The sequence below is a fragment of the Amia ocellicauda genome, chromosome 15 (assembly GCF_036373705.1).
Source record: "Amia ocellicauda isolate fAmiCal2 chromosome 15, fAmiCal2.hap1, whole genome shotgun sequence".
Lineage (NCBI taxonomy): Eukaryota > Metazoa > Chordata > Actinopteri > Amiiformes > Amiidae > Amia > Amia ocellicauda.
Window position 1 is genome coordinate 25869818 of NC_089864.1, and position 27792 is coordinate 25897609.

General features: G+C 36.2%; 1 protein-coding gene across 4 annotated transcripts in view; it reads right to left on the minus strand.

Annotated features, from left to right (window-relative positions):
• The window catches only part of cacna1c (calcium channel, voltage-dependent, L type, alpha 1C subunit), a 285783-nt gene that overhangs the window by 47061 nt on the left and 210930 nt on the right, over nucleotides 1–27792 (minus strand). For all 4 annotated transcript variants that reach the window (XM_066724501.1, XM_066724502.1, XM_066724500.1 and 1 more), the window contains exons 9-21: nucleotides 23756–23846; nucleotides 18425–18451; nucleotides 14042–14202; nucleotides 12718–12943; nucleotides 9231–9438; nucleotides 8598–8718; nucleotides 7808–7922; nucleotides 7042–7162; nucleotides 4612–4681; nucleotides 2264–2396; nucleotides 1828–1957; nucleotides 1049–1108; nucleotides 11–117 (exon numbers count right to left, since the gene is read on the minus strand). In XM_066724501.1, coding sequence (XP_066580598.1) covers nucleotides 11–117; nucleotides 1049–1108; nucleotides 1828–1957; nucleotides 2264–2396; nucleotides 4612–4681; nucleotides 7042–7162; nucleotides 7808–7922; nucleotides 8598–8718; nucleotides 9231–9438; nucleotides 12718–12943; nucleotides 14042–14202; nucleotides 18425–18451; nucleotides 23756–23846 — 1570 coding nt within the window. The remainder of the gene's footprint in view (nucleotides 1–10; nucleotides 118–1048; nucleotides 1109–1827; nucleotides 1958–2263; nucleotides 2397–4611; nucleotides 4682–7041; nucleotides 7163–7807; nucleotides 7923–8597; nucleotides 8719–9230; nucleotides 9439–12717; nucleotides 12944–14041; nucleotides 14203–18424; nucleotides 18452–23755; nucleotides 23847–27792) is intronic.

Here is a 27792-nt window from a genome sequence, read left to right on the forward strand (position 1 = left end):
AGAGACTCACTGAATCCCAGAGGAGATGAGAGACACACTGACAACCACCAGGTCTAGGATATTGAAGTAATTCCGACAGAAGGATCCTTTGTGGAGAAAAGCTCCATAGGCCGTCATCTACAAAGACAAACAACAAGAACCTTTAGTTAGTTCACAACGTGGTATATAAATTATGCCACACATATGGTAGATATATTTTCTGTTACCTTCACAATCTTCTGGCAAAAGCTGTGTTTTTTTTGGGTGGAGGAGGTCTGTCACTGAATACTCTGCTGTACATTTTCATTATTGGCAGGAATGCATTTTAGATATTAATGCAAAAGTCCTAAAATATGAAAACCTAAGCCATGCAGAAGTTCAGGGAAGCTTGTGTGTACCCATGAACATTAGCATATTAGCATAAAGCTGTTTTCAAAACCTGAAACTGTCCCAAAAGAAAACATAGCAGCTTGGAATGCAAGGACCCTAAAAATAAATCGTATGAAGTAAAATACAATACTCTTCAAGAAAAAGAAGCACCCTTCTTCAGCTATTTCATTCAATTCCAACTTTTCTAAGGAGATGACAATGCACTTTTGTTACGAAGATAATCTATGCAATATTCCTGTGCCTGCACTTATATTTCATTTGAAGAAAGTTTAAGTGCTGTAATACTTACCTCTTTTCAGAATATACTTTCTCCAGCCCAGCCTCCACCTAATTTATCCCTATCAATAGTCATGCATACCAGCAGATTAGCTTAATAAAATGTATCTTAAAGAATAACTGTGAATAAGTCAATATGAATGATGACATTAAATGCATTTATATATCAATTATATTATTAAAAGTTATCAACTGTGTGAGTTCTCCCATGTATTGCAATTCCCTTTAGCAATGCTCCTTTAGTATGTTTTCTTCAGATTTAAAATGATGTATGTGGTTGATCCACAATTTGGGAATCAACACAAAAAGTGGTGTGGCAATCATACAGTTTGATAAGGCTTAGTTGTGAGCAAGTGAGACTTCAAGATCACTGTATAGTGACTGATACGAAATGAGGCTTTACCTTTAAAATTATCTCGATTGTGAACAGTCCAGTGAAGACGTAATCTGCGTAACCCAGGATCTGAGAGAATGAAACAAGGATATAAGCATATAAAGCTGGTGACAGCCAGACAGGCAGCATAATGGAAAATTGCTTTATTCCAGATTGGGGAAAGACCATTTTCCTTCAAGGCATGGTATCATCACAGACTGAAAATTAACTAGATTTCAACAGCTCTTCTGTGGAGTCCAAAGTTATATGATAATTGAAACCTGGTGTGTGGGTCTAACACTCAGTGCTTGAATTGATTGCCTCTGGATTTTCTGGTAAAGAATGATATTCAGACTCAGCTTATCACTGAAGGCAGTGAGTTGGAATCAGAACTGGATTGTCTGATTTCAATGAGTGGCTCCATTAGGCAAGGATGAGACATCACTATATTACTCAGTATTTGGAGAGTCTATTATCATGTCTCACTCACTAACTCATGCAGTTTCTACCCTGGTTGACAACCTCAGAAAATCACTATCCTCCAAAGTGCAGCAGATGCAGTAGGAATCAGACCTCAGCAATGGGGCTGATGCAGAAATCCAGAGGAAGAGTAGGTACAATTTTATCCTACAAGGGTCAGAATAGCTTCTGTTGACCACCACTGAAAAGATTTCAGTCTCATTAATGTTCTCTCCTATGCCTAAGCCACAGGCACACCAATAGTATTACAGCCATGTGTTTCTGTATGAGATTCAAGTGTGTGGAGGGGCAGTCATCTTTTACTTTAATAACGATAGGAAGAGTTTTACCTTGTTCCGGAAGGAGTCATTTTTCACTGGATCCTCTGCTGCCAGAGAGATGCTGCTCAGAAGGATGAAGAAGAGGATGAGGTTGGTGAAGATGTTGTGGTTCACAATCTTGTGGCAGAGAACCCGGAATCTTTGATAGAGGAAGAGAGAGATAGAGAGAGAGAGAGAGAGAGAGAGAGAGAGAGAGAGAGAGAGAGATAGGGGGTAGGATTATTGATTGCTGATGGATCTGATCTGCTAGGAGAGTTTGAATTTGTAGACTGCTAGGGGAACTAATTCAGAATTGCCTATATGGCCCATAATCCTTTAAAACAGAACATCAACATCCTGTTTTTTACAAAGCCTTTTGTGGGTTACGAAACACTTCATAAATATATATATATTTTTAATTAGCTTTATTTTACAGAGTTGACTTAATTGGTCTCTGTTGACGTACTTGTTGGTGTGGCTGAAGATGAAAAAGGCACGGGCCTCGGGCATAGGGACCGCTTTCTCTTTCAGCTGGAGCTCAGAAAGCGGTCGAGGCCGAGGTCCCACTGGCATTTCAGGCTCCTCGTCCTCATCCTCCCCTGAGGTGAAGAGGTCCATCGTGGGAAGCAACAAGAGCAACAAAGTAAAAAGACTTGGGGTTAGATTGATCTAAAATGTTTTGCGCAAAAGAAAGCAATAGAAGAAATCAATGAGTTGCACAGAAACGTTTACTCACAACCTTACTCATCTTAACTGAATTCAGTCAACTAGAATATTTATAGTTGCTGTTCCTTCTGAATTAATATCAAAACAATATTCACCAATAATGCCTCAACTCAATGATCCTGAACTTTTTCAAAGTGTGGCCATAATCACAAGTTCTCTGCCTTATATTTTGTTTAGCAGTACCAAGTTCTGAAAACAATTGACCAAGCAATGGATGATGCAATTCAAGTTTCATAGATACTGATATTTATGTATACACAACTGTAGACACCATCATTAAGACATAATATGAAACAAAGGGATACGTTGAAGGTGAATATGATAGTTGTGCACGGGCTGTTAATCTGTTTTGATACATTTTAAACATTTTCCTAATAAGTTGTTTTTTAAAGGACAACATTGTTTTGAACACGTTTTCATTAATAAACCATATATTACTGTATATAATGGCATATAAACACATTCATGCATAAGCCGGCTTAGTTTCTTTATAAAATTAAAATTGATACTACATTATTACATAATTATTCTTCAGCACCACAGACTTATTCTAATAATCATCAAGATGACAGAAACAAAAAGCATGTGTACGTGTTCATCTCTATTTACTGTATGCATATAATGTTTAGCATTATGGGAAAATTGTTCACATGCCTTGTATAAAGTTGTGCATTACTAATATAAACTTTTATTACAAAAAAATATGTATCTCTGTCCTGTTTGCTTATCAGTATATATTCCACACAAACTCAACCTACTTAATTACATGGATCTGGGGTCACCAATCTGCATCAGCAAGTACCAGTTCACAAAAAGAGGGTGGGGAAAATGTGTGACTTTACATAGCAATGAAATGAAGTTATATTTCAAAGTAAACCTGTTGATCTAACTGAGTTAAGACAGGTAGTGTATACATTTTGGACTGCCGCTCCATTGATATCTGAACCCCAATCTTAACTCATTTCAGTCAACTGAAAGATTTACAGGTTGTCTAGACTGAATCTGTGATCAACACACTCTGAGATTATGTAATTGATAAACAAACATAATGCATAATGTTCAATGAACAACTGAATTACAATGATTACAGTCCATGTATCATTAAACAAGATTGTTTCTTATGTATGATGTGAGTACATTTCAGTGCTTTACTGATACATACACATATTCATGGAGATTTATGGGGATTTATGAGGATCATGGTATTTAAACAATTCATCTGGAAAGAAAGTAATTCTGTTATTTTCAATATAAATTATATTCTGTTATATAAGCACCCCCGGACCGCACTTCGCCAGCTCTCTGGACAGCGCTTCGCCACTTTTGTTTCAGGGTGCCCTGAAACCCTGGTTACGCTCCTGCTGCTAGTGTATCAATGGCTAATTATAGCTGACCTGTCCTCAACCTCAGCTACTGTAATATATAACCAATTATTTAAATGAGCAGGACATTAAAAAAATGGTTCAGAAAGAATTATAATCATATACTCAAAGGACCTTGTAAGATGTTCATAGTTTTATAAATAGATGGTTCACAACCCTTGCAGAACTATGCAATATGTGAGCAAAAAAGTCAGAGAGCTGCTACAGTATGTACTGTATATGATGACTAACAGACATATTTGCAGCCTGGACATTCCTATGCAATCAAGTTTTCCCAAATAAAATGTGTTAAAAAAACTGAATTAGACCACAGCTTTTCTGAAATGCACACGTCCCTTGTCAGACATGACAATTACAATCAATTTCTGATAGAAATTTGCTGTACATGTTAATAGATACCATTTGCATGAAGATGTAGGAGCATGTGCACATAGCAGGTAGCAGTCGGCTCAGAGTTAGTAAATGTGCAATACACTACCAAAATATGTTTTTGGAAAAGAGTGTTATGATGACTTCAGAGAATATTTTGTTATTTGGTGGACAATTAAGATTGCTTGATGTTTTCAGAAAACTTTTGGAAAATGAAAAATTGTTTTGGAAAACTTTTAATATCAGATTTCGGAATCCTTGTGGTGCAGTAAACACACTGAATGCATTTATAAATCCCCTAGCCAGGTATTTTTAGATTGATTTAAAAAACCATTACCTGGAAAGTCATTGGCAGGGTAAGGGTTCTTCTCTTCATTTTCATCTCCTTGATACTCGTCAATGGCAATCTGAAAACCCAGCACAACAAACACATGACACCGACTACAAACACATTCTTCAGACCCTATTCCTTAGAGGAGAAATGTATACTAAACATTGGGTTGAGAGTAGGCCCAAAAATGTCAATGTCTTATCAACATGATCTTGGCAGATGTCAGGAATCTGCTAGGCCTCAATTAAGTTCAGTGTGTCAAACGCAGATAATAGAGTTGTGGCAGTGTACTGTACTTTTAGAGGACAAGCTAAGATTAAGAATTCAGAAGAGAGAGGTACATATGCATTATAATCATATAATCTAGATCATCTACAACTACATAGAGGACACTTAATATCAATTTGAAATAAAAGGGTGTGCAGTGTGTGCATTTTATCTTTGATGAGCGTACCTGTGAGCATGTGGTTATCAAAAAAATATGTATTTTTGCAGATTTGCAAAGATAAAAATGATAATTGGAATTAAATTATTATTTTAATAATTGTACCAGGGCAAATTGCACAAAAGTGTTTAAAAACCACAAGCAATTAAATTATGAGAGCAATTTTCAAATAAATAATACCAATTGAGCAAGACAAATTGAGATACAAAACAAGAACATTATAAAACAAATCTTCACTGTATGATAGTAATTGTCAATGCCACAGAACTCTTAAACGTTTCACAGGTCTCTATTTCTTATTTCTTCAAGTCACATATATAGCAATAGCCATGTATATGCTGGTATAGTTTGTTTGATCTGCATTTGTACAGTAGCTAATGAACCTGTCGGTACTATATGCATTCATATATGTTTATCTACAATTGTTCAATATTCGTCTGGTCAGTGGAATAAGAAAAATAAGAATAAAAACAAAACAAAAACACACAATTGTAAAACGTTTGTTTTTCTTCTAATTTGTTTTATATGTAATGTTAGTTGTAGCAGCAAATTAATGTTTTTTTCAGATAAGGCTGGTTACCATTGGATCGTTGCCAGTTCTTGACAATACATTTGGTGAAAGCTGGACGTTATATGTAAGTTGTCCATCGTTCTCAAAATTGGTTCAGATTTTAAAATGTATGTAGTGTGAGCTTAGCTTGAGTGGAAGTTGTAGCAAATCAATGTAAAGAAACCTAGTCATATGTTGTTAAGTTTGCCCTTTTATGATGCTCAATGATTGGTTAACATATCCCAGCAACCATAACACAGCCTTGAGTGTGGGAATGTTATAAAATATAGAAAAATGTATGTAGATGCAGCTTATGGTTTGAGAATAAAATACATTTATATAAAATAAGTTATTCACTTGTAGAATATAGCATGATTTTCAGTGCACATGGCAAAATTCACTCTCTCAGGCCCAGCAGTGTAATTATGAACATACATGTCAAAGGGTTAGGTTAATCTTGTTAGGAGTACTGGACTTTAACATGTACTTGAAAATTGCTCTGATCCTCAGTTATGCTTGGTCTTTTACACATAAACCGTAAGGCATACTGAAAGTAAAAATAAAATAGGACAACATGTCCAAAAAATACCTGAACACCAGTGGCTCTCCACTCCAATTCCAATTATTTCATTTTAAATACAGTTTGGTCTCCATTGAAGACTATAAATTATGGTAGCTGGCTTGCTGTTAATTAGTTCTTTGGCAGGAGCACTGTCTGCTTGGAGCTGTCTGATTGATTGATTGAATGCATTGGACTTCCTTATTCTCATTGCACAGGCAATCAGCCAGACAGTCGCCTTCTGTCATATGAGAAACTAATGAAGTCACACACCAGCCTGGTGTCTAAGCATTTTATTATTTTTCTTGTGTATTTTGGTTGGCTCAATGTCTTAAAAGGGCCAATATTGATTGATTTAGTTACTTTGAATTTATTTTGTTATTTTTGACACTCAGAAGCATCCCTAACCCCTTCACAGTGACCCTTAAATAACCGTGTTAAATGAGTTGGAGTTATAGAGTTGGATAGGGTCTCAAAACCTCCAATTGGAGCAACTCACTGTTTAAACAATGAAACCTCTCTTTCAATAAGTCAGTGGTAGTCAAAGTCATTTTAATGGAGATTATTTATATTCATTTACATGTATAACTCCTGGATAAATAAAAAAAAGGATATTTAAGTACAAAAGTGAAGGGAATTCAGGGACTGTGCTTCAAACCATGAAATGGGCTTTTGCTGGAACATTTACAGTTATATATATCATATATCTGTAATTAGATGGTGGGATTCTGAGGCTAAAGAAATATGAAAGGGCAGGGGGCACAAGAGGAGGCAAACGTGCAAAGCGAAAGATTACAAAGCTTTGTCATGCCCCTTATTGTGAGGATTGCTTTGTGATTTGAGAATAATGAGCTACAAATAAGACTGATCCAGCTGGCTCACCTTGGTAGCCGTTGGAGTCTCTCCATCAGCCGTGATTGATTTCAGCTCTATCTTCTCCTCCTTCTTCTCCTCCTCTATAGGTGGCTTCTCATTTTCATGCCGTTTCTCTGGACTAGCAGTCCTGAGAAAGCACAGCAGAGCAGGCAGAATAATGAAAACAGTTTTTTTTTTTTTAAAGACAAGATAACAAAAAGTCTCAGTAGTCTCATTTAGTCAGCACTCAATGTCCTGACTGGATGCACAATTTTTCCTAGCAGTTTAAAGTACACAAAAAGTAGACCTCACACTTTGACATTGTTTTATGAAAGCACACCTTAGCTAATACTTGTGCATAAAGGCAATATCCGCTAAAAACAACAAATTAGCATACTTCACCCCCTTCCCCCAATTCAGTATCTTGTTGACTGTACCTTGTATGTTTAGATCCTATGCCATATATACAGGCTATGCCATCAGCTTTAATTTCAATGTTCTCTCTCCTCCCTGTCTCTGATCAATTTCAAAGGCTTTACTTTAAAGGCAAATGAGGCCTAGGAGCTTTTTAGTAATCATCGCAACACACATGGCACCAGCTAAACAAAATTCCAAACATACAGTACATTATGTAACTTTTTGCTCTCCAGGTTTTGAAATGAAGTTAGCCTGTTGTTACAGAATTTGTGTCAAACTCCCTGAGGGGTCACACTAACACAATCTTAATAAGGCCACTTGAATAGAACACTATCTCTCCACTGTGAAGTCAGCCCCCATTGTCTGCTATGCCTACCTGGCCAGCTTTTTCCTCTCCTTCTCCTCCTCTTCCTCCTTCTGGGCGGAAGTCAGGCTTTCGGCATCAGCCAAGTTGTCAACCGCAATGGCCAAGAAGACATTCAGTAGGATGTCTATGCGAGGGGGTTAGTCAAAGATCCAAAACAGTATACAAATCAGACAGTGTACAGCAAGACCTGTCAAGGGTTTAAAGATAAACTTTAAGTTTAGGAGAACCAATACTTACCACTTGGAAGTCCAGAGGTGGCAAATAGAATAATACCCAATACTATATAGTCATAGGTAGAAAACAAAATACTCAAAATGTACCTGACATTGGTTTATAACACAAACAAAATATGTATTTTATCTCCCTCAACCTGTCACTTTTTTTAAAATTAGTTTCATTGTTGCTCAACAGCCATTCCTGCTTGTCTTCTATAATATTCACCACAGTTTTGTTCTCAAAGATTGTACAACTTATTTCCGACTGTACCGCATTGCTTCTTATTTCTCAGCATGAAATCAACAGGCAATGAAATACAGTAAGGTGCTGTTGAGAGGCACTTACCCTTGCAGCCTGAAACACCACACTGCATATGCAAAAGGAAACAATCCTGACTGCCAAGCCAAACACACCTAGACATAGCTCAGTAGGTATAAAGAAGTTATAAGATTGCTGGCTCATGAATTCACTGGCACGCAAGAAGTACTATAACATGCCCATACAGAAAGGGTATCCTGCACAGCTAAGCTTTGGGTGATGGGGGTGAGATGAGCCCAGGCCTCCAGTTAGGCTGAAAGGATACAGTTTCCACAGATGAAGAGGATGATGAAATAAATGCACACCAGCATCCCCGGGAAGGAGGGCCCTCCGTATGCCATGATTCCATCGTACATCACAGAGTTCCAGTCTTCACCTGTCAGGATCTGGGGTGGAAAATGTGGTAGAGGTTGTGAAGTGGTGATTTGGTAGAAGTTGGCACAGCCATCAGACCACAAATAAATATAGCAATCAATCAATACCTAATTGTAATGCTAGACTCTTCATAAAAGACTCTTTAACTTTTGCTCTTGTTACAGGAATCTCCACCTCATTAGTTGCAATACATTAAAAAATAGTGAATAGAAGGTTGATGGTAAGAAAAGCATGTTTTCTAAACAATGGTCAATGTGACTAATTGGTCTTTGGCAGATCTAGATAAAAGTGATTATAATCATTATTTGCTTCCTGGGTATTTAATACATGGATTAAGGAAAAGTCGAGAAAGGACAGTCATGTATCTTTCATTCACTAAGTTAGCAAATCTTGACTAGTGAAAACAGTCAGAATGACTGCCATGGTGGTTATAGTGCTTTCTCCAGATGAATAACCACATGGGAACTTCCTGTATTGTACAGCTCCATTAGGCCACCAACCCTGATATGGCAAAAGCATTAACCTGAAAGACAGTGAGCAGGGACTGTGGGAAGTTGTCAAAAGTGCTGCGGCGGGTCTCCATCACATCAAAGTTGAACTTCCCCCCAAAGAGCTGCATGCCCAGCAGAGAGAAAATGATGATGAAGAGGAAGAGCAGGAGCAGCAGGGAAGCGATGGAGCGCACTGAGTTCAGCAGCGATGCCACCAGGTTGCTCAAAGAGTTCCAGTATCTGCCGAGACAAACGGGGTCTCAGCTGGGCCTACCAACACACACACTAATCTGCCTGTATTTCCTAGAAAGATGTAGGTTAGATCAAAATTACTTTTTGCACTGAATACAATATGACTGCATGGTCACATGACAGGCTTTTACAATATAAACAGAAGGATAACAATTGAATTAAACATTATGCCATTGGTAAATTGAGTATGATTTCCCAGCACAGTGATAATAATGAAGGTGTAAAACATCTTTGTATTAATTTGTGTTCATTATTTTGTGCTGTTTTCAGTTATCAATATATTAAAGTCACTATATATCTTATTTTAATTAATACAAATTTATAAATAAATCCGAATGTGAAATTACTCCCAGTAATACACTGTTTATTTGTTTTATCAGTGACAAGAATAGGTGACAGCTACTCAGTATTATCTGTTTGATAGGGTAATTAAGCATCAACATTCATCTCACCAAAGGTGTAATACTAAATTTACACATTAAGGTCCTTCATTTTAAATGCAATTTTAAAATCCCATCCTGTCTCATAGCGTTCTGGTGACAATGCAGGCATATGGTCATATGTCATAACACTCTTTCAATAGATAAAAACAGATAAATAGCAAAACAGATACATAGTGCATAGTACTTCCTTAACTCCTTATTTTACATTTATTTTAATCATGAAGAGGAAGCATCTGTAATTACAGATACGTGTCTGTCTAAATGTGAAATACCCATATCTAATTTTGTTTAGTTTCTAACTTTAGAATTCCCAAGTTTGCCAATTGGCAACATTTAAAATGATAATGACTCTTATATTTTCAGTACTTGCTAGTAAAACAAATTGACTTCTTTATTATCTCTCCACTGTACTGGATGCAGTGTTTTTTGAAAATGAATGGAATGGATTATATCTCCATGACCCAAACTTAGAAGGACATAGAAATATCCTAAAGGGTAAATAGAATCTGAACAATCTTAAAATACTTTCAGCAAAAACCTGAATTACAAGTTAAATTGGGTCACATGAGGCCATGTAACTCCAGGGTTGAAAGGCTTTTGAATCTATCAAATGAGAACATCATATTGGCCCACAAGTTCGAGGAGTATAAAGGTTAAACTATCATGTTTCCAGGTGACAGTAAAATTGGTGATGCATTTTTTATCCGTATACCACAAGCTGTATGATAAAGCCAAAAGCAATAAGTATAAATCACTACTTTTGACACTCTATAAACAATCTGCTTCTGTGTGACACCAGCAGTGCAGACTTTAAGTGAAAGCAAGCAAACTGGCTAAATTTGAACTTTAGCATTTATGTCTCCTTAGTTTCTCAAGGTTTCTTGGCACACAAAGAAAAGCTTAAACAAATGGAGGTCAGAACAGGGGAACAATGTCAAAAAAGATTAGTTGATGATATAATCTCTGCACTGGAAACACTCACAGAAAAAAATGATACAGAGGGATGAGAGAAGGGTGCATTCTAGGCTCCTCAGAGCTTGGCCTGGGCAATTATAAACACTAACATAATTTACACTTAACATTAACAAACAAAGAAATCCAATTTGAGGGGGGAGAGAGATAGAATGGCTTCAAGATATCTTCCTTGCACACTTTTATGCACACATAGGGCCTGCTATTCCAAAGTTGGTAAAATACTTTTTAACACTGGAACAGCCAAGATTTCATTCTACATATATCCGCCTGCAAAATTTGTGGCTCCATTATTAAACACCTGTTTGAGTTAGATAAAACATAATATATTTACTTATGAATATCACACATAACATTTTCAGGGCAGAAACTGCATTTACATTCAACATTTTTCTTATTTTTCAAAACGAGCACATATACATAAACATGAAAAAAATAATAAACTTTACGCAATAAACTGTGTAAACTGCTGTATAAATCGGTGTTGCCACTGACTGCCTTTTCACACCAGTCACGGATATCAACAGGTCTGTTTGCATTAGCAACCTGGCAGTGTCTTTATTCCATGTGCCAGTGGGCAGCACTGGCTGAAGGGTGAGGGGCAGCTTCAGTCCTGTATAGATACTGAATTGTAGTATAAATTCTATCGCCAGCCCTACACCTAATACAAAATAATTGGCAATCATGATCAAACAGGTGACTGTTCAAGGCATTGATCCAGAGACCTGGGTTTGCAACGTGAAAAAAAACTGAATTCCAAAGGAAAGTTAAAAACTTTCTAAGCCAATCAGAGGACTGGCAGACGAGAGCTATTTACTTTTGAATTTGCAAAAGCTGCTCAAAATGTGGCTATGGCAGTGCTATAGATAAGATAGTTAGCATGGGCTTTGTAAAACATTATATTTTACTTACATTCCACTGTTTGACGATGAAGATCGCCTGTTTGCTTAATGTTCTAAAACTCCAGAACTACTTCCTCCTGGGTTCTGGTCACAAGCTCTCTGTCAGATTGGTTACTTGCCTTTAGGAGGTGGTACAAATATAACGCAACTGATTGTGTGCTGTACTCGGGAGTCCAGCTCTCTGGCTATTACTGTGCTTAATCCTGCCTTCATGGAGCAAATTATCCAATCAGACTCAATAAGGCAAACAACCAAATATTTTAAACAACAACCCGGAAGGGTATTAAAAACTGAAAACAGTAAAAGTGCTTTTGTGTATTATTGTTCCCATAGCCCAGAGATGTTAACACACCAACAATGATCCATAGGGAATGGAAGAGACAAAGCAGAAGGAGAGGTCAAATATATATATATATATAGTCTCCATAAATTCTGAAATAAATTCTACTCAAAATCATAGTACATGTATCCCGGAATATACTCCATAACAGAATTCAGTGTCAGCATGAATACCTTCAAGAAAATGTCTTGCTATGGACCTGAAATGTGTTTAAATACAAACCATAAACTTTTATTTTCCCAACATTTGAAGTGAGAGGTATCCAGAGCAGATTGTAGAAAGCCATACATTTTATGTTTTTTATATTTTCACCCTTTAATCCTTTGGGGGAAAATAAATAAATATTTCTGATCAATTAATATAGTGTTTTGGTATTATTGGTATAATTTAGAAATCAGTTTCAACAAATGCCTGAAAACCCAAGCGCCTTTATTTGAAACTTCTTGACAAATCAATAACTAATGTTCTGTAGAAATTGAGGTTTTAGGGTGACCTATAAAGTAACTGGATTGAGGCTTCATATAGACCAGAGTTGGAAACCACTGTTTCCTGTTTCCTCAATAATTGGTTGTTTTATGTATTCAAGAGCATGATGCTAGTTTGGCAGTACCTGGTGATCTTAAAGATTCGGAGCAGCCTAACACAGCGCAGCACTGAGATGCCCAGAGGAGACATGATCTTGGTCTCTACCAGAATGGTCTCCAGGATGCCACCACAGACGATGAAGCAGTCAAAGCGGTTGAACAGTGAGACGAAGTAGGCCTGCAGGCCCAGACTGTACATCTTCAGCAGCATCTCCCCCGTGAACAGCGCCAGCAGCACCTTGTTGGCGATGTCTGAAACAGAGAGCAAGAGACCCATTTTCAGCCTGGGCAAACAAACCAAGACAAGCCTTACCTGATATGAATCTGATGAAAGAAGCAGCAGCAGGGCTCCCAAAAATGTTGTTACATTTCATCAAGTTGCTAATTCTGTTATTTTTTTTGTTTCTTGGTTAATAATACTAAAACGTTGTCCAAAGTAAAAGGCTGAAATCTACTTAACAATGTACTTCACATTCTTGAAAGCCTTAGGATGTTCTTAAGTATTTTAAGAGTAATCTATTTGTAGAAGAAAATAGAACATAATAGTGCTTCAATTCTTATATTTTTACTTTATTCTAACCGTGCACTTAAATGTCTTCTTTAAGACCTTAACTAGTGTCCTAATAAAGCACAGAATATATAACAAATGTTAAACTAAGGGTGGAAAATGTTTTAAAATCAAATAATCATCATTAAATACAAGAAAATCACATCACATTTTACAGACGGCTCTTCATTTATTTATTTTAAGTCTGAAACTGTGATTATTTGAACAGATTATTTTTAATAAGAAGAATGACTATGGCTCCTGTGGCTTAGTTTATTACTATTGCCCACATTACTCATTGACTACAACTCATAGTGTCACACAGAACAAAGAAGCTTAAGCATTTGGAAAGGGTCAAATTGTTATCACAGATGGCCATCCTAGGCACCTGCTCCATGGCACTTAACACATCTTACAATGGGGTGAGATGAGCTTCAGCTTTTTACAGTAAAAATAAGTAGCCTGGACATGTACTATGGAAACATAAATGAGACGTTTGTCTTATAACATCTGTTGCAGTTAAAACTTTCACAACCCTGCTACTTGCTTATCAATACAGTAATTAGGAAGCAAATAAAATTATTTATTTATTGTATTTGGCCAAAGAACTATCAAAAAAACGATTTCTTGGTCCTTCCCTTTCCAAATTTTTTTCTTCCTTTCTCTTCCTTTATGTTTTTACTTTTTCATCTCTTTCTCTCTTCATATTTTTTATTTCCATCTGCCATGGCCTCCTGTTCTATCTGTAGAGCTGATCAAGTAAAGGAGTGTCTCTGCTCTGACAAGCTGTTTAGAGGTGGTACCTTGGACCTCAGTGAGCCAGACAGCCTGGTTGTGGTGCTCAGAGGCAATGGTCAGCGTGTTCAGGAACACCAGGAAGATCACCAGCCAGTAGAAGACGTTGGATTTCACTGCTGCTCGGCACTTCCGCCGGCAAAACCGGTTCCAGCGCCGCGAGTATCGACTAGGAGGGTGCGGAAAGGAGCAGAAGTGAGAAAAGGCAGCACGTTGAAAACAGCAGGAGAAATTGAATATTTGCATATCACAGTGTCATCGAGTTGAGCTCAGAGTTTCAACGTGTCACAAAATATCACCTGGTCAGAAAGGTAGAATTACAAAACAGAGAAAACATAGAAACAGATCATCCAATTTCCCAACTGAATAACACATCTAATCATGATCATTCTGCATTCTCCAAGATATAGAGAAAAAAGTCAAATATAAATATTAGTAACAAGTTATGTGTTTTAGTGAAAAAATACTACTGCACATTAAAATGTCACTTTAATGTCACTTTAATATGTCGCTTATTTTGTTTTCAAACCAAATTATTCACATTAAGTTCCCTTAAGTTATAAGTAATTTATGTCAGTCTAAAACCGCTCCCAAATTTATAAATGGACTCAAAAAAATAAAAATAAAAAGATTTACTAACTAATCAGGGATCCCACATATTCCCTTTGAAATGATGAACAGTTTAAACTGACAGTATTAATACGTATCTATATGGAATCCAAAGCAAAATTAACTGCAGTAAGAAAAGAAAATCACTGTGGCTAGGGAGACATTGTTTTTAACTTTTCTTCAATATCTCGCTAAACTAGTGTCAGTTTAAGCATGTGCTACAGTGATAAGATCAATGCAAGCAAACATACACTTCCCATTATCTGTTCCTTTTGATACCTCAGCAGGGTGCTGAGACTAGGCAAATATCTCAGGTTATTAGTACAAGCTAGTACTCATCCAAAGTAGGTCATTTAAAAGTTTCAGACAAATGTTAATTTAGTATAATAAAATGTATTTAATTTTACTTGCAGTCGTGCTCAAATATTAATATAATACAAATGTTGTAGTATCACTCTGTTATTATACCTTTTAACACTACACTAAGTGTCTATCATACTGTATTGATAGAGTACTTTTAAAAGTATATGTAACTACACAACTGTATCAATTTAGTTTCGATACATATACACAGTATATAAAACATAAGCAAATGCAAACTAAATGTACACTACTTCACAAAGAAAACATATATTATAAATTGTTTGAGAATGTTTCCCTTGGATGACTTATTGCTGTCTTTATTGCTACATAATTGAATAGCAAAATGTATCTCCCTTCATTGTTTGACTTCCACAGTGAAAATGTAATTCTCAGTCCCCAATGTGTTAGAGAAAAATCTATGTATTTGGAAGCATTAGACAGAATGAATACTACCATAATTCAGAATAAATACATAAATACATATTTCAAGTTTATAAGACTTTTTTTAAGATAACAAATATATTTTCTGTTTAAAAATGGCATGCTTTTAAATGTATTTCTACATTTTAAATGTACATCAGCATGCTAACAGGCTGTTTGATGTTGTACCATATATATTTAGAGCCATCTTCTCTTTCAAGTAGCATATGAGTGGTTAAAAATAGAAAGCTATGTAGTTGTTTAGTAATGATGTAGGCAGTAGGGAGTAAGGGGATGGCAGTTTATTTTTCTTTGCATATATTTTTCCTGAAGCATTTTCTCTTTTGTAATACACAGCTGAAATATGAAGACACATCTTCTATACATATGTTTCTATGGCAAGCAAAAAAAGTGACTACTGTAATTTCTCAGATGTTCTTCTGACAATATTGTTGTAACTGTCACCTCTCAATATCACTTATCACAAGGTGGCAATATCACAGTGGGTTTAAGTACTTTCTAATGGTATATTCTTTTAACTTGAAAGAGAGAGCTTAATAATGCACATATTTTCAAACATGTCTGTGCATAATTTTGACCTTTTTAGGTTGCTATTGGGGATATTTCCAAATTTCACCAACAAGTTGGTTTAATATCTGTACAATTTTGATGTGTAATTTTAATCTAATATTTTTCAGAGGCCTACAGTCAAAAAAGTTTACGGGAATAACTGCAGTAAGGAGGTTATTTTAATCACTTTGATATTTTACTAAATTTGGTGGAAACACACAAATATTTTCCCTTAAAAACAGCAATATTCTAGTGCTAAACTGATGCAATTGCATGTTACAGACTTGTTCTGTTGCTTACGATCATAATAAGATGATATTTTTCCATACTGTTTTTTTCATAAGTTTAACATATTTTTCTACTCTACTGAACTGCAAAATACAGTCTGAAGGAAACCTGGGCCTATATTTGTCACCTTCACTGAGATACTATTGTCACACTTTACAAACAGAAGTGACTGACAGTGATGTCTCAAGGATTTGGGAGCAAAACAAAAGCTATGGGATTAAAAACAGACAATTATGGGAGGTAGAAGGGCCCCCCACTCAAAAAAACTATTTTAGGACATGAAACATACTTAGGGCTAATAACACCCACACACACATTAAACCATTGTTTAGCACCAAGCAACACTAAGCATACTTTTGTCACAGCAATGGTGGTAATATGTAACTGAAAATGCACACACACATTTCTGCACAAGACAAGCCTTAATTGGACCTTCTAACATATCTGTCCACCAGCCTAAATCCATATTAGCATACAAACCTGCTTTATCAAACAAAAAGAATTACCATAAAATAAATATATATCTTCAAAAAATAACTATTATACTGCAGATTTCCCATGTGAAGTGGGGTTAGATGATATCCACTACACTACCAACTACAGCTAGTGGAATGTTTTTGCCTTGCCACAAATTGATCCAGAAATGTAACTTTCACTAATTTCCAAAGATTTGCAGTATTTTCTTCAAATTGGGAAAGAGATGTATAAGGAAACAAAAATCAACAGACAATAATTTCAATCCAATTACAAACAGAGATAAAATGAATCCTTAATCCATATTCTATTGAAGAAATTGGACCAGAAATATGTGAATTCAGGAGTTTGATCTATTCAAGACCTGCCTCAAATTAGATTGGATGGGGCCAGTATTCTACTATCCCCAATGTAGAGTATAAACTATATATATTTATCTCTAAATGATGTATCGTTAGATTATTTTTTCAAGTGGTACTGTTTTTTTTAATAAAGTTAAAATACCTCAGTGTATTTGAACAATGCCATTCCTGGTCTTATTTGTGTGATGAAGGGAAAGCAGCTCCTTGCAAGATTAAGCTGCATTATCAACTTCAGCTTGTGGAAAATCACCATGGAGATCTCTAGTCTCCTCAAACTCATTTATATCACACGCAGACAAAACTGATCAGCACAGGCATGGCAGGCTGGTACCCAGTGTAAGTGGGCAGTCAGTCACACATTACTGCTCATCTGATGCACATGAAAATGTAAATAAGCTACGGTCTGTGGGCAGCACACAGTGGTAGGATTCCTGCCAGTTCAATACCATGGAGGGAGAAGGGGCATCAAGAGAGCATGTTTGCATAGAAACAGAGAAAATTCTAGTTGAGAACAAACAAAAGTGGGAGGAATGACTTTACTTGATGTAAGTAACACATGCAACCGATTATCAGACCACACTCCCTAGCACTGGAGCAGTTAACAATAAAACAGTCCTCCGTAGTAGCTTTAGAACATAGGGTCATGAAACTATCTATCTGTTCGTTTTCTACCAGTTTTGTGATTAACTGGACGACTTTCAAAGGTTTTTGCTCCAGGACAAACTTTGCTCCACTTTTTGTTTGTCTCCAAATAAAATACACCACACATTGCCATTGTTTTAGGTGAAGTAAATATTAGTTTTATTTATTTACTAAGTTGTCTCTTCCAAAATGAGCAATTTCTTAAAATCATTATTTCCTTTACTCTTACTTTAAGGAAACTGGGAGCACATTTAACTTTGATGAAAGATCGAAAATCACCTTGTAAGTGTTTGAAGTTATATTGCTTCAAGGAGAGAGAAAAAGATGAAAGTATTAGGGAATTGGTCAACCATAATGGCACTTGATGTTCCAGTGCTAACTAAAGAAATTAAAAAACCTATGATATTCATTTCAACAATGAGTTATGAGTTTTCATTGAGGTAAATTAAGTAATTTTCTTTTTCTTTTTAATTTCATAATTTAAAATGTATATTGTTTTACTTACTGAGCAGACTCTCACGTTTTGAAGCTGTACTTGACTGTCACAGAACTGTGATCACAATGTAGCACAAAGTGTAGACACACCACTTCAATCACACAAAGACCAACAATCACGGAAGGGGCTGCCATTTGAAAACGCTGTTGCCATTACAATGTACTAACCTGAACTTGGATTTGGAGATCCTATTTCTGGAACAAAAAACAGAATGGATTATACATACAACAAGACATTACAAAAGACATTGTTTTGCAAAAAATGACAATCTTCATAACAACAATAAACAGCACAATCAACAGAGGTGGTCACAGAGAAATAGCCTGAGCATTTCTTAACAAAATGAAAGAAACTTGAGGAGAGCATCAGAGTCAGTTATGAGTCTACTGCAAAAAAGGGACATATTTTTTTGTGTTGAAGTTTCTGCGTCAAATTATCCAAAACTATATTCACGGTGTACAATGTGATTTTATAGTTGGCCATGTACTTCTTGTTGTTGTATTCTGTGTGAACCTCGTAGCACATATCCACATAGTCCACTCAGCAAATGGAACCACAGTTCAGTATCTAGGCAAAATGGCAGTGAAGCCAGTTTGATGAAACATGCTACTAGTACTGTATTAGCACTGAACTGATGCAATGAGATGAAACAAAATCATGGTTTTTATGGTTTCAAAATCATTTATATCTATATTATGCATTTCCTAACTTAAAATCTGAAAGGAACACTTATGTTCACCATATTTGTTCCTCAATATTGCATTTTTTTCTAAGCTATATGATCGAGTGAAACCAGGTTCATTAGGATTGTGAATTTTTTTGTGAATTTCTCATGGAAAAAATAATAAGCAGTGAATTCTATTCAACACATAACCTATATGCAAAAAGTACTAAAGTAGAATAAAACAATACTGCACAGTTTAAATAATCTGGAATCTGGAAAAACAAATATTGCACTGTTGCATTAGACATCCATATTTTAAGAAAAAAAAATACACACACACTCTTAGCATATATATTTAAAAAAATATGTCTCCTGGTCCCATTTAATTTTGATTGCTGTCATTCTACTGGCATCATTAGACATTCATGAGAAAATATTTGCAATACCTCAGGGGAAGAGTATAGTACATCATGGCCTCTGTGTCCTCTATTATCTGTTATCCAACAAAGGGTATTTGCTGATTACAATTAAGTATTGTCAGCTTGTCTTGCAGTCATGTGATTGAGTAGGTCCCTTTCTACGAAGACCGTCACAGGTTTCCGCTTGTTCCCCAACGCTTTACCCTATTTAGACATGCTACACCGGTTCACACAAAATATAGCAAACAAAAAGTGACATGTGTGTTTGTAATTGCCAGGTACGGCTTGAAGGTACTCATTTGAACTGCTACATAATACATTACAGAACACTGAAATAGCCCCCTGCAAAAAGGCAGTTTCAAAGCAGGGAGGGGTGAAATCAGTGTTCTGTAGTATATCTGCCGCCACCACCTGCAGGGAGAATGTGTAAACTCATTACTGACAAAAAGACTCTTAATTGCTCTGCCTCGTTTCAGATGAAAAGCAAAAACAGCTATTTTTTCTTCAAGCACCTTTTATTTGCTTGCCTGAAAACGTTGGTTTTATTATTGAGGTTGAACTGTAGCTGTGTTGTAATTATAAGTGAACTGTCACAGTCCATTAAACCCATTGATATCTGAGGAATGTTTACCCTTTAAAATGTCTTGCTGGAATGCATTGACGCAGCTCCTGAGCTCACATCCAGCTAGCATTTGGATCTGTGAGGCACCTTTGTATACATATATACACTCACCTAAAGGATTATTAGGAACACCATACTAATACTGTGTTTGACCCCCTTTCGCCTTCAGAACTGCCTTAATTCTACGTGGCATTGATTCAACAAGGTGCTGAAAGCATTCTTTAGAAATGTTGGCCCATATTGATAGGATAGCATCTTGCAGTTGATGGAGATTTGCGGGATGCACATCCAGGGCACGAACCTCCCGTTCCACCACATCCCAAAGATGCTCTATTGGGTTGAGATCTGGTGACTGTGGGGGCCAGTTTAGTACAGTGAACTCATTGTCATGTTCAAGAAACCAATTTGAAATGATTCGACCTTTGTGACATGGTGCATTATCCTGCTGGAAGTAGCCATCAGAGGATGGGTACATGGTGGTCACAAAGGGATGGACATGGTCAGAAACAATGCTCAGGTAGGCCGTGGCATTTAAACGATGCCCAATTGGCACTAAGGGGCCTAAAGTGTGCCAAGAAAACATCCCCCACACCATTACACCACCACCACCAGCCTGCACAGTGGTAACAAGGCATGATGGATCCATGTTCTCATTCTGTTTACGCCAAATTCTGACTCTACCATATGAATGTCTCAACAGAAATCGAGACTCATCATACCAGGCAACATTTTTCCAGTCTTCAACTGTCCAATTTTGGTGAGCTTGTGCAAATTGTAGCCTCTTTTTCCTATTTGTAGTGGAGATGAGTGGTACCCGGTGGGGTCTTCTGCTGTTGTAGCCCATCCGCCTCAAGGTTGTACGTGTTGTGGCTTCACAAATGCTTTGCTGCATACCTCGGTTGTAACGAGTGGTTATTTCAGTCAAAGTTGCTCTTCTATCAGCTTGAATCAGTCGGCCCATTCTCCTCTGACCTCTAGCATCAACAAGGCATTTTCGCCCACAGGACTGCCGCATACTGGATGTTTTTCCCTTTTCACACCATTCTTTGTAAACCCTAGAAATGGTTGTGCGTGAAAATCCCAGTAACTGAGCAGATTGTGAAATACTCAGACCGGCCCGTCTGGCACCAACAACCATGCCACGCTCAAAATTGCTTAAATCACCTTTCTTTCCCATTCAGACATTCAGTTTGGAGTTCAGGAGATTGTCTTGACCAGGACCACACCCCTAAATGCATTGAAGCAACTGCCATGTGATTGGTTGGTTAGATAATTGCATTAATGAGAAATTGAACAGGTATTCCTAATAATCCTTTAGGTGAGTGTATATTAAAAAGATGTACCTTTACAATTAAAAATGTGAAAAAAGCATCTGTATGTGGGTACATTAGAAAGACAAATCTCAGCGGGATTATTTTTTAAGGGAATCCTAAATGAAGTCTGGATGTAAATCGTATCACAACTTTGCAGCGAAGAAAAGACCTCAACGATATTTACAACATGGACAAAAACAGCACATGCCATATACAGCACAGTGCATTTAAATGTGCCAAATATTACAGCACGCTTCTGGCACTTCGCTGTCAATGTGTAAATGGCTATTTAGTAATGGGACATGCAGTAATGTTGTAACAAGCTTTGCTTCTATAAAATGTCATGTAACCGGTCCAACAATAGTTGTGCCATGTTAGAAGTTTTCTAAGATACTTATAAGGTTTGGCTGTAATGTTGCTGATTGACCTAAACAGTAAGACTCCAGTATAAAGATGCCCAATAGTGGTGGGACTGGAAAACAAAAAACACAAACAAACAGAGTACAGAGAACAAAATGGGTACCAATACATTAAATGCAGAAATCTCCGGACATCTATACCACTTTTTTCCTGACTTTTTTCTGGACAAGGCAGAAGTGGCTGGTATATATACACTGAAACACTGAAACTACAGCAGGACAGGGTGATTCTTGCTTTAGGTCAAAATAGGGTCCAAAAGAATCAGGATAAGTGGTGGAAAATCTAACTAGGGGGTGTTGATATTTAAAAATAAAACTAGGAACACTTCCAAATGAGAATGTTATAGTAACATTACATTAAACAATCTACCATTAAGACACACTAAAGGTTTGTTTTTTCCACATATCCAATTCTACAGAGATAAATGTTGGTATTCAGTAAGCTAATTGAGTTTATTTCACAAGTACAACAGAAAATAACAATTTATTTAAAATAATACATGTTCCACGAACTTAGAAGTATCATTGAAAAATAAAAGTACAGTTTAACAAATAATATATATTCATCTTAATGCATTAGTAAATTATATTTGACACATTTGCCAACAAGTACACATGCAAATTAATAGGCCGCCAAAATGATGGAGTAACTGTATCTGGATAATCTTACTGAAATGAAAGGATTTTTCAGAAAAAAACTCTTGATTTGTATGATACTGTATAATTCTGAAATCTTAACGTCATGAGATAATGAAACTGGAAGGACCGGAAATGTTCTGCTGTTTTTATTTTTACGACAAACATTCCCCATCAAAACACTTCCACCGTGCCTGCTCCATCTGTAACACAGTTCTCTAGACATTGTATTATATTAAAAAAGTGGTGTATCACCATCTATTTTGGCTCATTCAGTATCTATCACCTCCCAGGGCATTTGTATGGTGGCTGCACTTTGTTTTCTAGCCTCCTGTCAGGTTTCCACATAAATTCCACTGTCGTTCAGGTTGCAAGACTGCAGGAGGCCTATGCGGTGTGTTTAGAGTAATTATCACAGAGAAACAAATCCTTCACCTTAAAGTTCCTGGGGGGGTTGTATGGTGTTGACGAATGCAGTGATATTATTACTTTACAAAACATACCTTCTGTCTTGACCATCTCTACTCTACGGGTACTGACCAAACAACCCCCAGCCTTGTTACACCACTGTTACATTTACTTTTGAGCAGTAGTCTGTAATGAGGCATAAGATATCTATTGTTCATGTATTGTTTTCCTTTCCTAATTGGATTTCAGTAAGATTTCCAGGTAGAATCTGATTTTGAGTTGCCAAAATATATTTTTAGATTCCTATGAATACATTAAAAAAAAACAATCTTTATAATTTCCAATATATTGCAATAATGTTGCGATATAATGTATATGGAAAAAAATTACATTATTATTGATACATTATTTTGTGTTACAGGGTATTCCTGCCTACCTCAATAGATTTGCATCTGTATTGTGTACATTGTAATCATTTTCATTAATTCAGGATGTTGAGATATTGAAAGAAGTGTCACTATTTAGCCATTTCTGTTCCAAGACTGAGGAAAAGAAAAGGTGATACTGCTGTCTTTGGGCAAAGACATTTCATAGTATGTTTGTCTCCTAGAAAAACAGCATGTCTTGAAGGAAGTGTAGCCACTAAGAAAAAACAACCCTGGTCCTGTTGGATAAAATCTAAACTATATAGATTGTGTGCAAGAAAGATTTTCTTCAGTCACTGGAATGAGGAGGTGAGAGAATCTAGTGAAAACTCTTTAAAGTCTCAAGGTAAAATAAAATTCTGGAAAACGTAGATGCAGAAAACATATCAAGAGATATCTGGAAAGCAAAACTGAGGAAGAAAGGATACAGAAAATACCCCTACGTATATATCTTTAATGTACATTTATAATTGTAGCGCTCTTTTTCTTGGACTAATCAGCACCAATTCTTGCAAAACCCTTTTAATGAGGAGTAAGGCTGTTGATAGAAAGAGAAGAGAGAAGGACAAAAGAGAAGAGAATAAAGACTTACGCGAGTCTGGTACAGCAGTTCTCTCCTTCCATCTCCCCGCCAGGCACGTTGTCTGTGTTTACTGACTCAGTCTCACTTGTAGGCATGCTCACTGTAGGGGGTTGAAGATTAAAAGAATCCAGATGATTTACCAGGACTATTCAAAGCCACCAAAAAATAATTACAAGCTGGTTATTACCTTGACCTTTACAGCTCAAATTAATTGATAGCACTGGACAAAAAAAAATTAAAAAAAAAATTGATTCCCTATTTTCTTTTTCAAAGACACTGCTCAGGCACACACAGAGAGGGGGAAAAATAATAACATTTCTTCTTGCTGTGAAGATGAGGTCCCAGTTTTGTGTGGCTCCAGCTTCAGAATTAAAAAAATATTTGCCATGTACTAATATGACTTTTCACAGAGGAATACAGTTTATTTCAGGATATCATGTGCACAAGCAATAACAAAACAAAAAATCAATTTAAGAAAAAGAAAAAAAAAACAGGTTTATTTACAATATCAATTTGTCCCCAAGGTGTTTTGGCTAGATACAGTTTGGTTTTTCTCTCTTACAGTGTTCCCAACTCTTAACATCAATTAATTAGCAAATGGCTGTTTAATAGTTACCTCATTTGTACAGTACATATTGGTACATTTGTATGTGCCCAGACTGCAACAAGCAATTGAAACCATTTTTTTAAATTATTTTTTTGTGGTCATCATTGAGAGTTCCTTAAAGGAAAACTGGCATGGTTCCTAAACAATATAGTTGTATGCATTGCTATAGTGTATAAATGAGATGTATACCACACTTCCAAAACGATATCATAAAAACATATTGAAATAAGCACATTTTAGGTTGTTGTATGGTTACTTCCCGGATAGTGGCTTGCCTGCGTCAACTTGAGTGATTAGTGTTTCTACTCCATATTCTTACTCCTGGACAGCAATTATAGTTTCCATAGACAACAGACAGGGTTGCTGTGTCCATAGCTTAGGGAAAAACAGTAAAGACATAGTTTTTATTTTTTCCTTTCCATCAACAGAGGAGATTTCAGCAGTTTCATCTGCACTCTTGCCAGTCAAGAAGCCAAACACACATGTGGAAGAATCAATCTGGAAGAGTGCTATACATCTTACTTATATACTATAGAAACACATACGAATGCACACTAACATAATTTTAGGAACCATTCCAGTTTCCCTTTAAATAGCTCCTTGAAAGGAGAATAGTTCACACCTGATAATCAAAGGGCAGCTGCTGAAGTTCATTGTCAAATTTGAATACACACAGAAAGGTTTAATACGAGCTTCTTGTATGTTGAGTAATCTCAAAAACACCAGTTGTACGCCAAATGTATCAGTCATAAATAAGATGACCTTTCGTGGCAGTCACCCTCTAGCACTGTGCTTGTGTGGTTTCAAAAGTCAAATTTCCTAAATTGGTAACACTGACCAGGCAATCACAAGCAAAATGAGGAGAAAGAAAAGCAAAACTTCACCTAGCAAGTCACTCACACTTATACAAATGCAGGGAGTGAATTCAAAACCAAAGAGTATCATTTTGATGTAGCAATAAATAAATAGGAATACAAATAAAAATAACCTTGATTTTTTTTTTTTTTTCTCATTTGTATACTCTGAAACCAAATATATACCATACTTCTCAGTAAAGGCTGTTAAAATGTATTTACAAAACAACACTTTGGTCCAATACAACTCTACTCAAAGTTGCTATGACAGTATAAAACACTGCATTAGTCAAAGCATGCAGTAGAAAAGCTAGATGAGGCAGCATGCTAAAGTTTTCTGCCAGAGAAAGCTGAACAGCTTTGATTTGCAGTAGTCTTCTCTCTTTCATGCCATTAATTTTATTTTGTTGGTAATGCATTTTTGCAATCCAACATTTCTGCAAGGCGTCAGCTGTAGAATATACATAGAATCTGCAGATTTTGGACACACTATTACATCAGATACCATGAATGAGACTGCTTTGGGAAAGTGGAAGGGAGCTGGTGGAAAATATAGCCAATATCCCATATTTCTAACTTCTTTATATGGAAGCTAAAAGGAAGGTTATATTGTAGCAGGTTAGAGGAAATTCCAATATAGAACTAGAAATTGATGCTTTGTTTTAGCTTAAAATGGTGTTTGGGAAATACTCATAATTGTATCTGTGTCTGTTGTTTAAAATGTTGTTAAACTATATTACATGTAGGACAGATTTAGGAGTTTTTAAAATGATGTCAGAAATCAACTTTATGAAAAGATGCTAGCCTTACCAACATTTAAGCTTTTATTTTCAGTTTTACTGGTGACTAATGAAATATGGCTTTTTGATTGTACCTTTTCTCAGTTAGGAGTAAAGAAAACAGCCCTGCCGAGTAAGTGATAGGATGTTTCTCTGCTTTACAAGAATGTTGTCTTCAGTCTAAATAAAACCATGGACAACAGTAAATCAAGAATGTTGGCATTGTGAAAAATATATTGATAAGAGTTTAAGGGAGACGAAGGACCACCAGTGAACACCTGGAGGTGGAGGTGTGATCTTGCAGACAGCCCAGAGTTGGAAACACAATAGTCACTATTGCGTATAACAGTTAGTTTGTTCTTACGTTTTACTTCTATGGTTGGTTCTGTTTATGTGCTTTCTCAACTCCAGGTTGATCTAGCAAACAAATATTCAGCACTCCCCTGAGGCGCACATTGTTAAATACATTCACTCTGTCAAAAGGAACTAGTTTAATCTCTATTATTTGTGTCCAGAAAGATTAACAGTCCTTTAAGCAGTGATTTGTTCTGAGTGAAGGGTTGTGCTGCAGCACAGAAAACAGAATACAACAGGAACATAGTTAAGTCCTATAGATCAACTTGAAAGATTGCGCTCCTATTTTTTAATTCTTGAGTTGTCAAAGCTTTCAAAGGAGTGCTTACTTCAGACGTAATGAATGGTGGAATAACATTTCAAAATCCAATATCATTTAATTAAAGTGAAAAACTAAAATCTGTTCAATAAAACGAATGGCTGCTCTGTATTTACTCAGGGTTTGACAGAGAGACAGAGATGCTAATTATTTTCGAGCGATCATATTAGGGAGATTATTTATGAAAGAAGAGGAATACTAAGTCAAAATGCTACAGGTAAATTAGAGAATGTATGGAACAATAAATGTAACTTGGAGTACAAAGCTGGAGAGCGCTGGCAGTGAACAGCTATATCGCAGCCTTTAAACAATTCTTCCAAAGAATCCAATGCAATTTTTCAGATCAATTCATAGTGCACTATCATTTAAAATGAGGGGAAATACACTATTTTATAGACAAAATTGGACATGACCTCATTGATCTGCTTTTGTCAAGTTTTACTGATCAAGGTGTAGACCCTGCTTCAACATAATTAGGACGAGGCCTTTCATATTCAGCACATAAATGAGGCCTTGGTTGAACATTTCATCCTTTTCTTCAAAACACTGCAATAATCACTGCTGTGGTATTCAAAGAGCAAAGCCCCCACACCATCGCAATCATAACAGGAATGTATTTCCACAGGAATAAATAATAGCTAATAACTAATAACTGAATAACTAATTTACTTAGTAGTCAAGGTTTCAAACTTAGGAAACAGTTTATAATAACTGGGTTAACTGGGAAAATTTCATATTGAATACAGTATGCATAAATGTGGAAAATGTAATTAAAACGTGCTCGGATCATATGCATTCAATATGAAATCATTTGTTATGTTAGGTATACTTGCATTGGAATTATGGATGATTATTATAATTAAAAGTAACCCAAAGTCGGATTGGAAATAAATTGTAATCTAATGGAGATGCCAACCTACTTTAAATGCTTCCCCTTCTTTTATAACTTTTGAAACTGGAGCAAGAGTTTGTGCCAGAACAAACGTGCTCTACTTTTTCCCCAGTGTAATTAAATAATGTTTAAAACAGTGCATTACATATAGGCATATTCAATTCAACATAATCACTTATATTTCTCTACGTTTTCTAAAATGTTAAAGCCGAAAAATATGTCTTGTCACAAATAGTTGGTG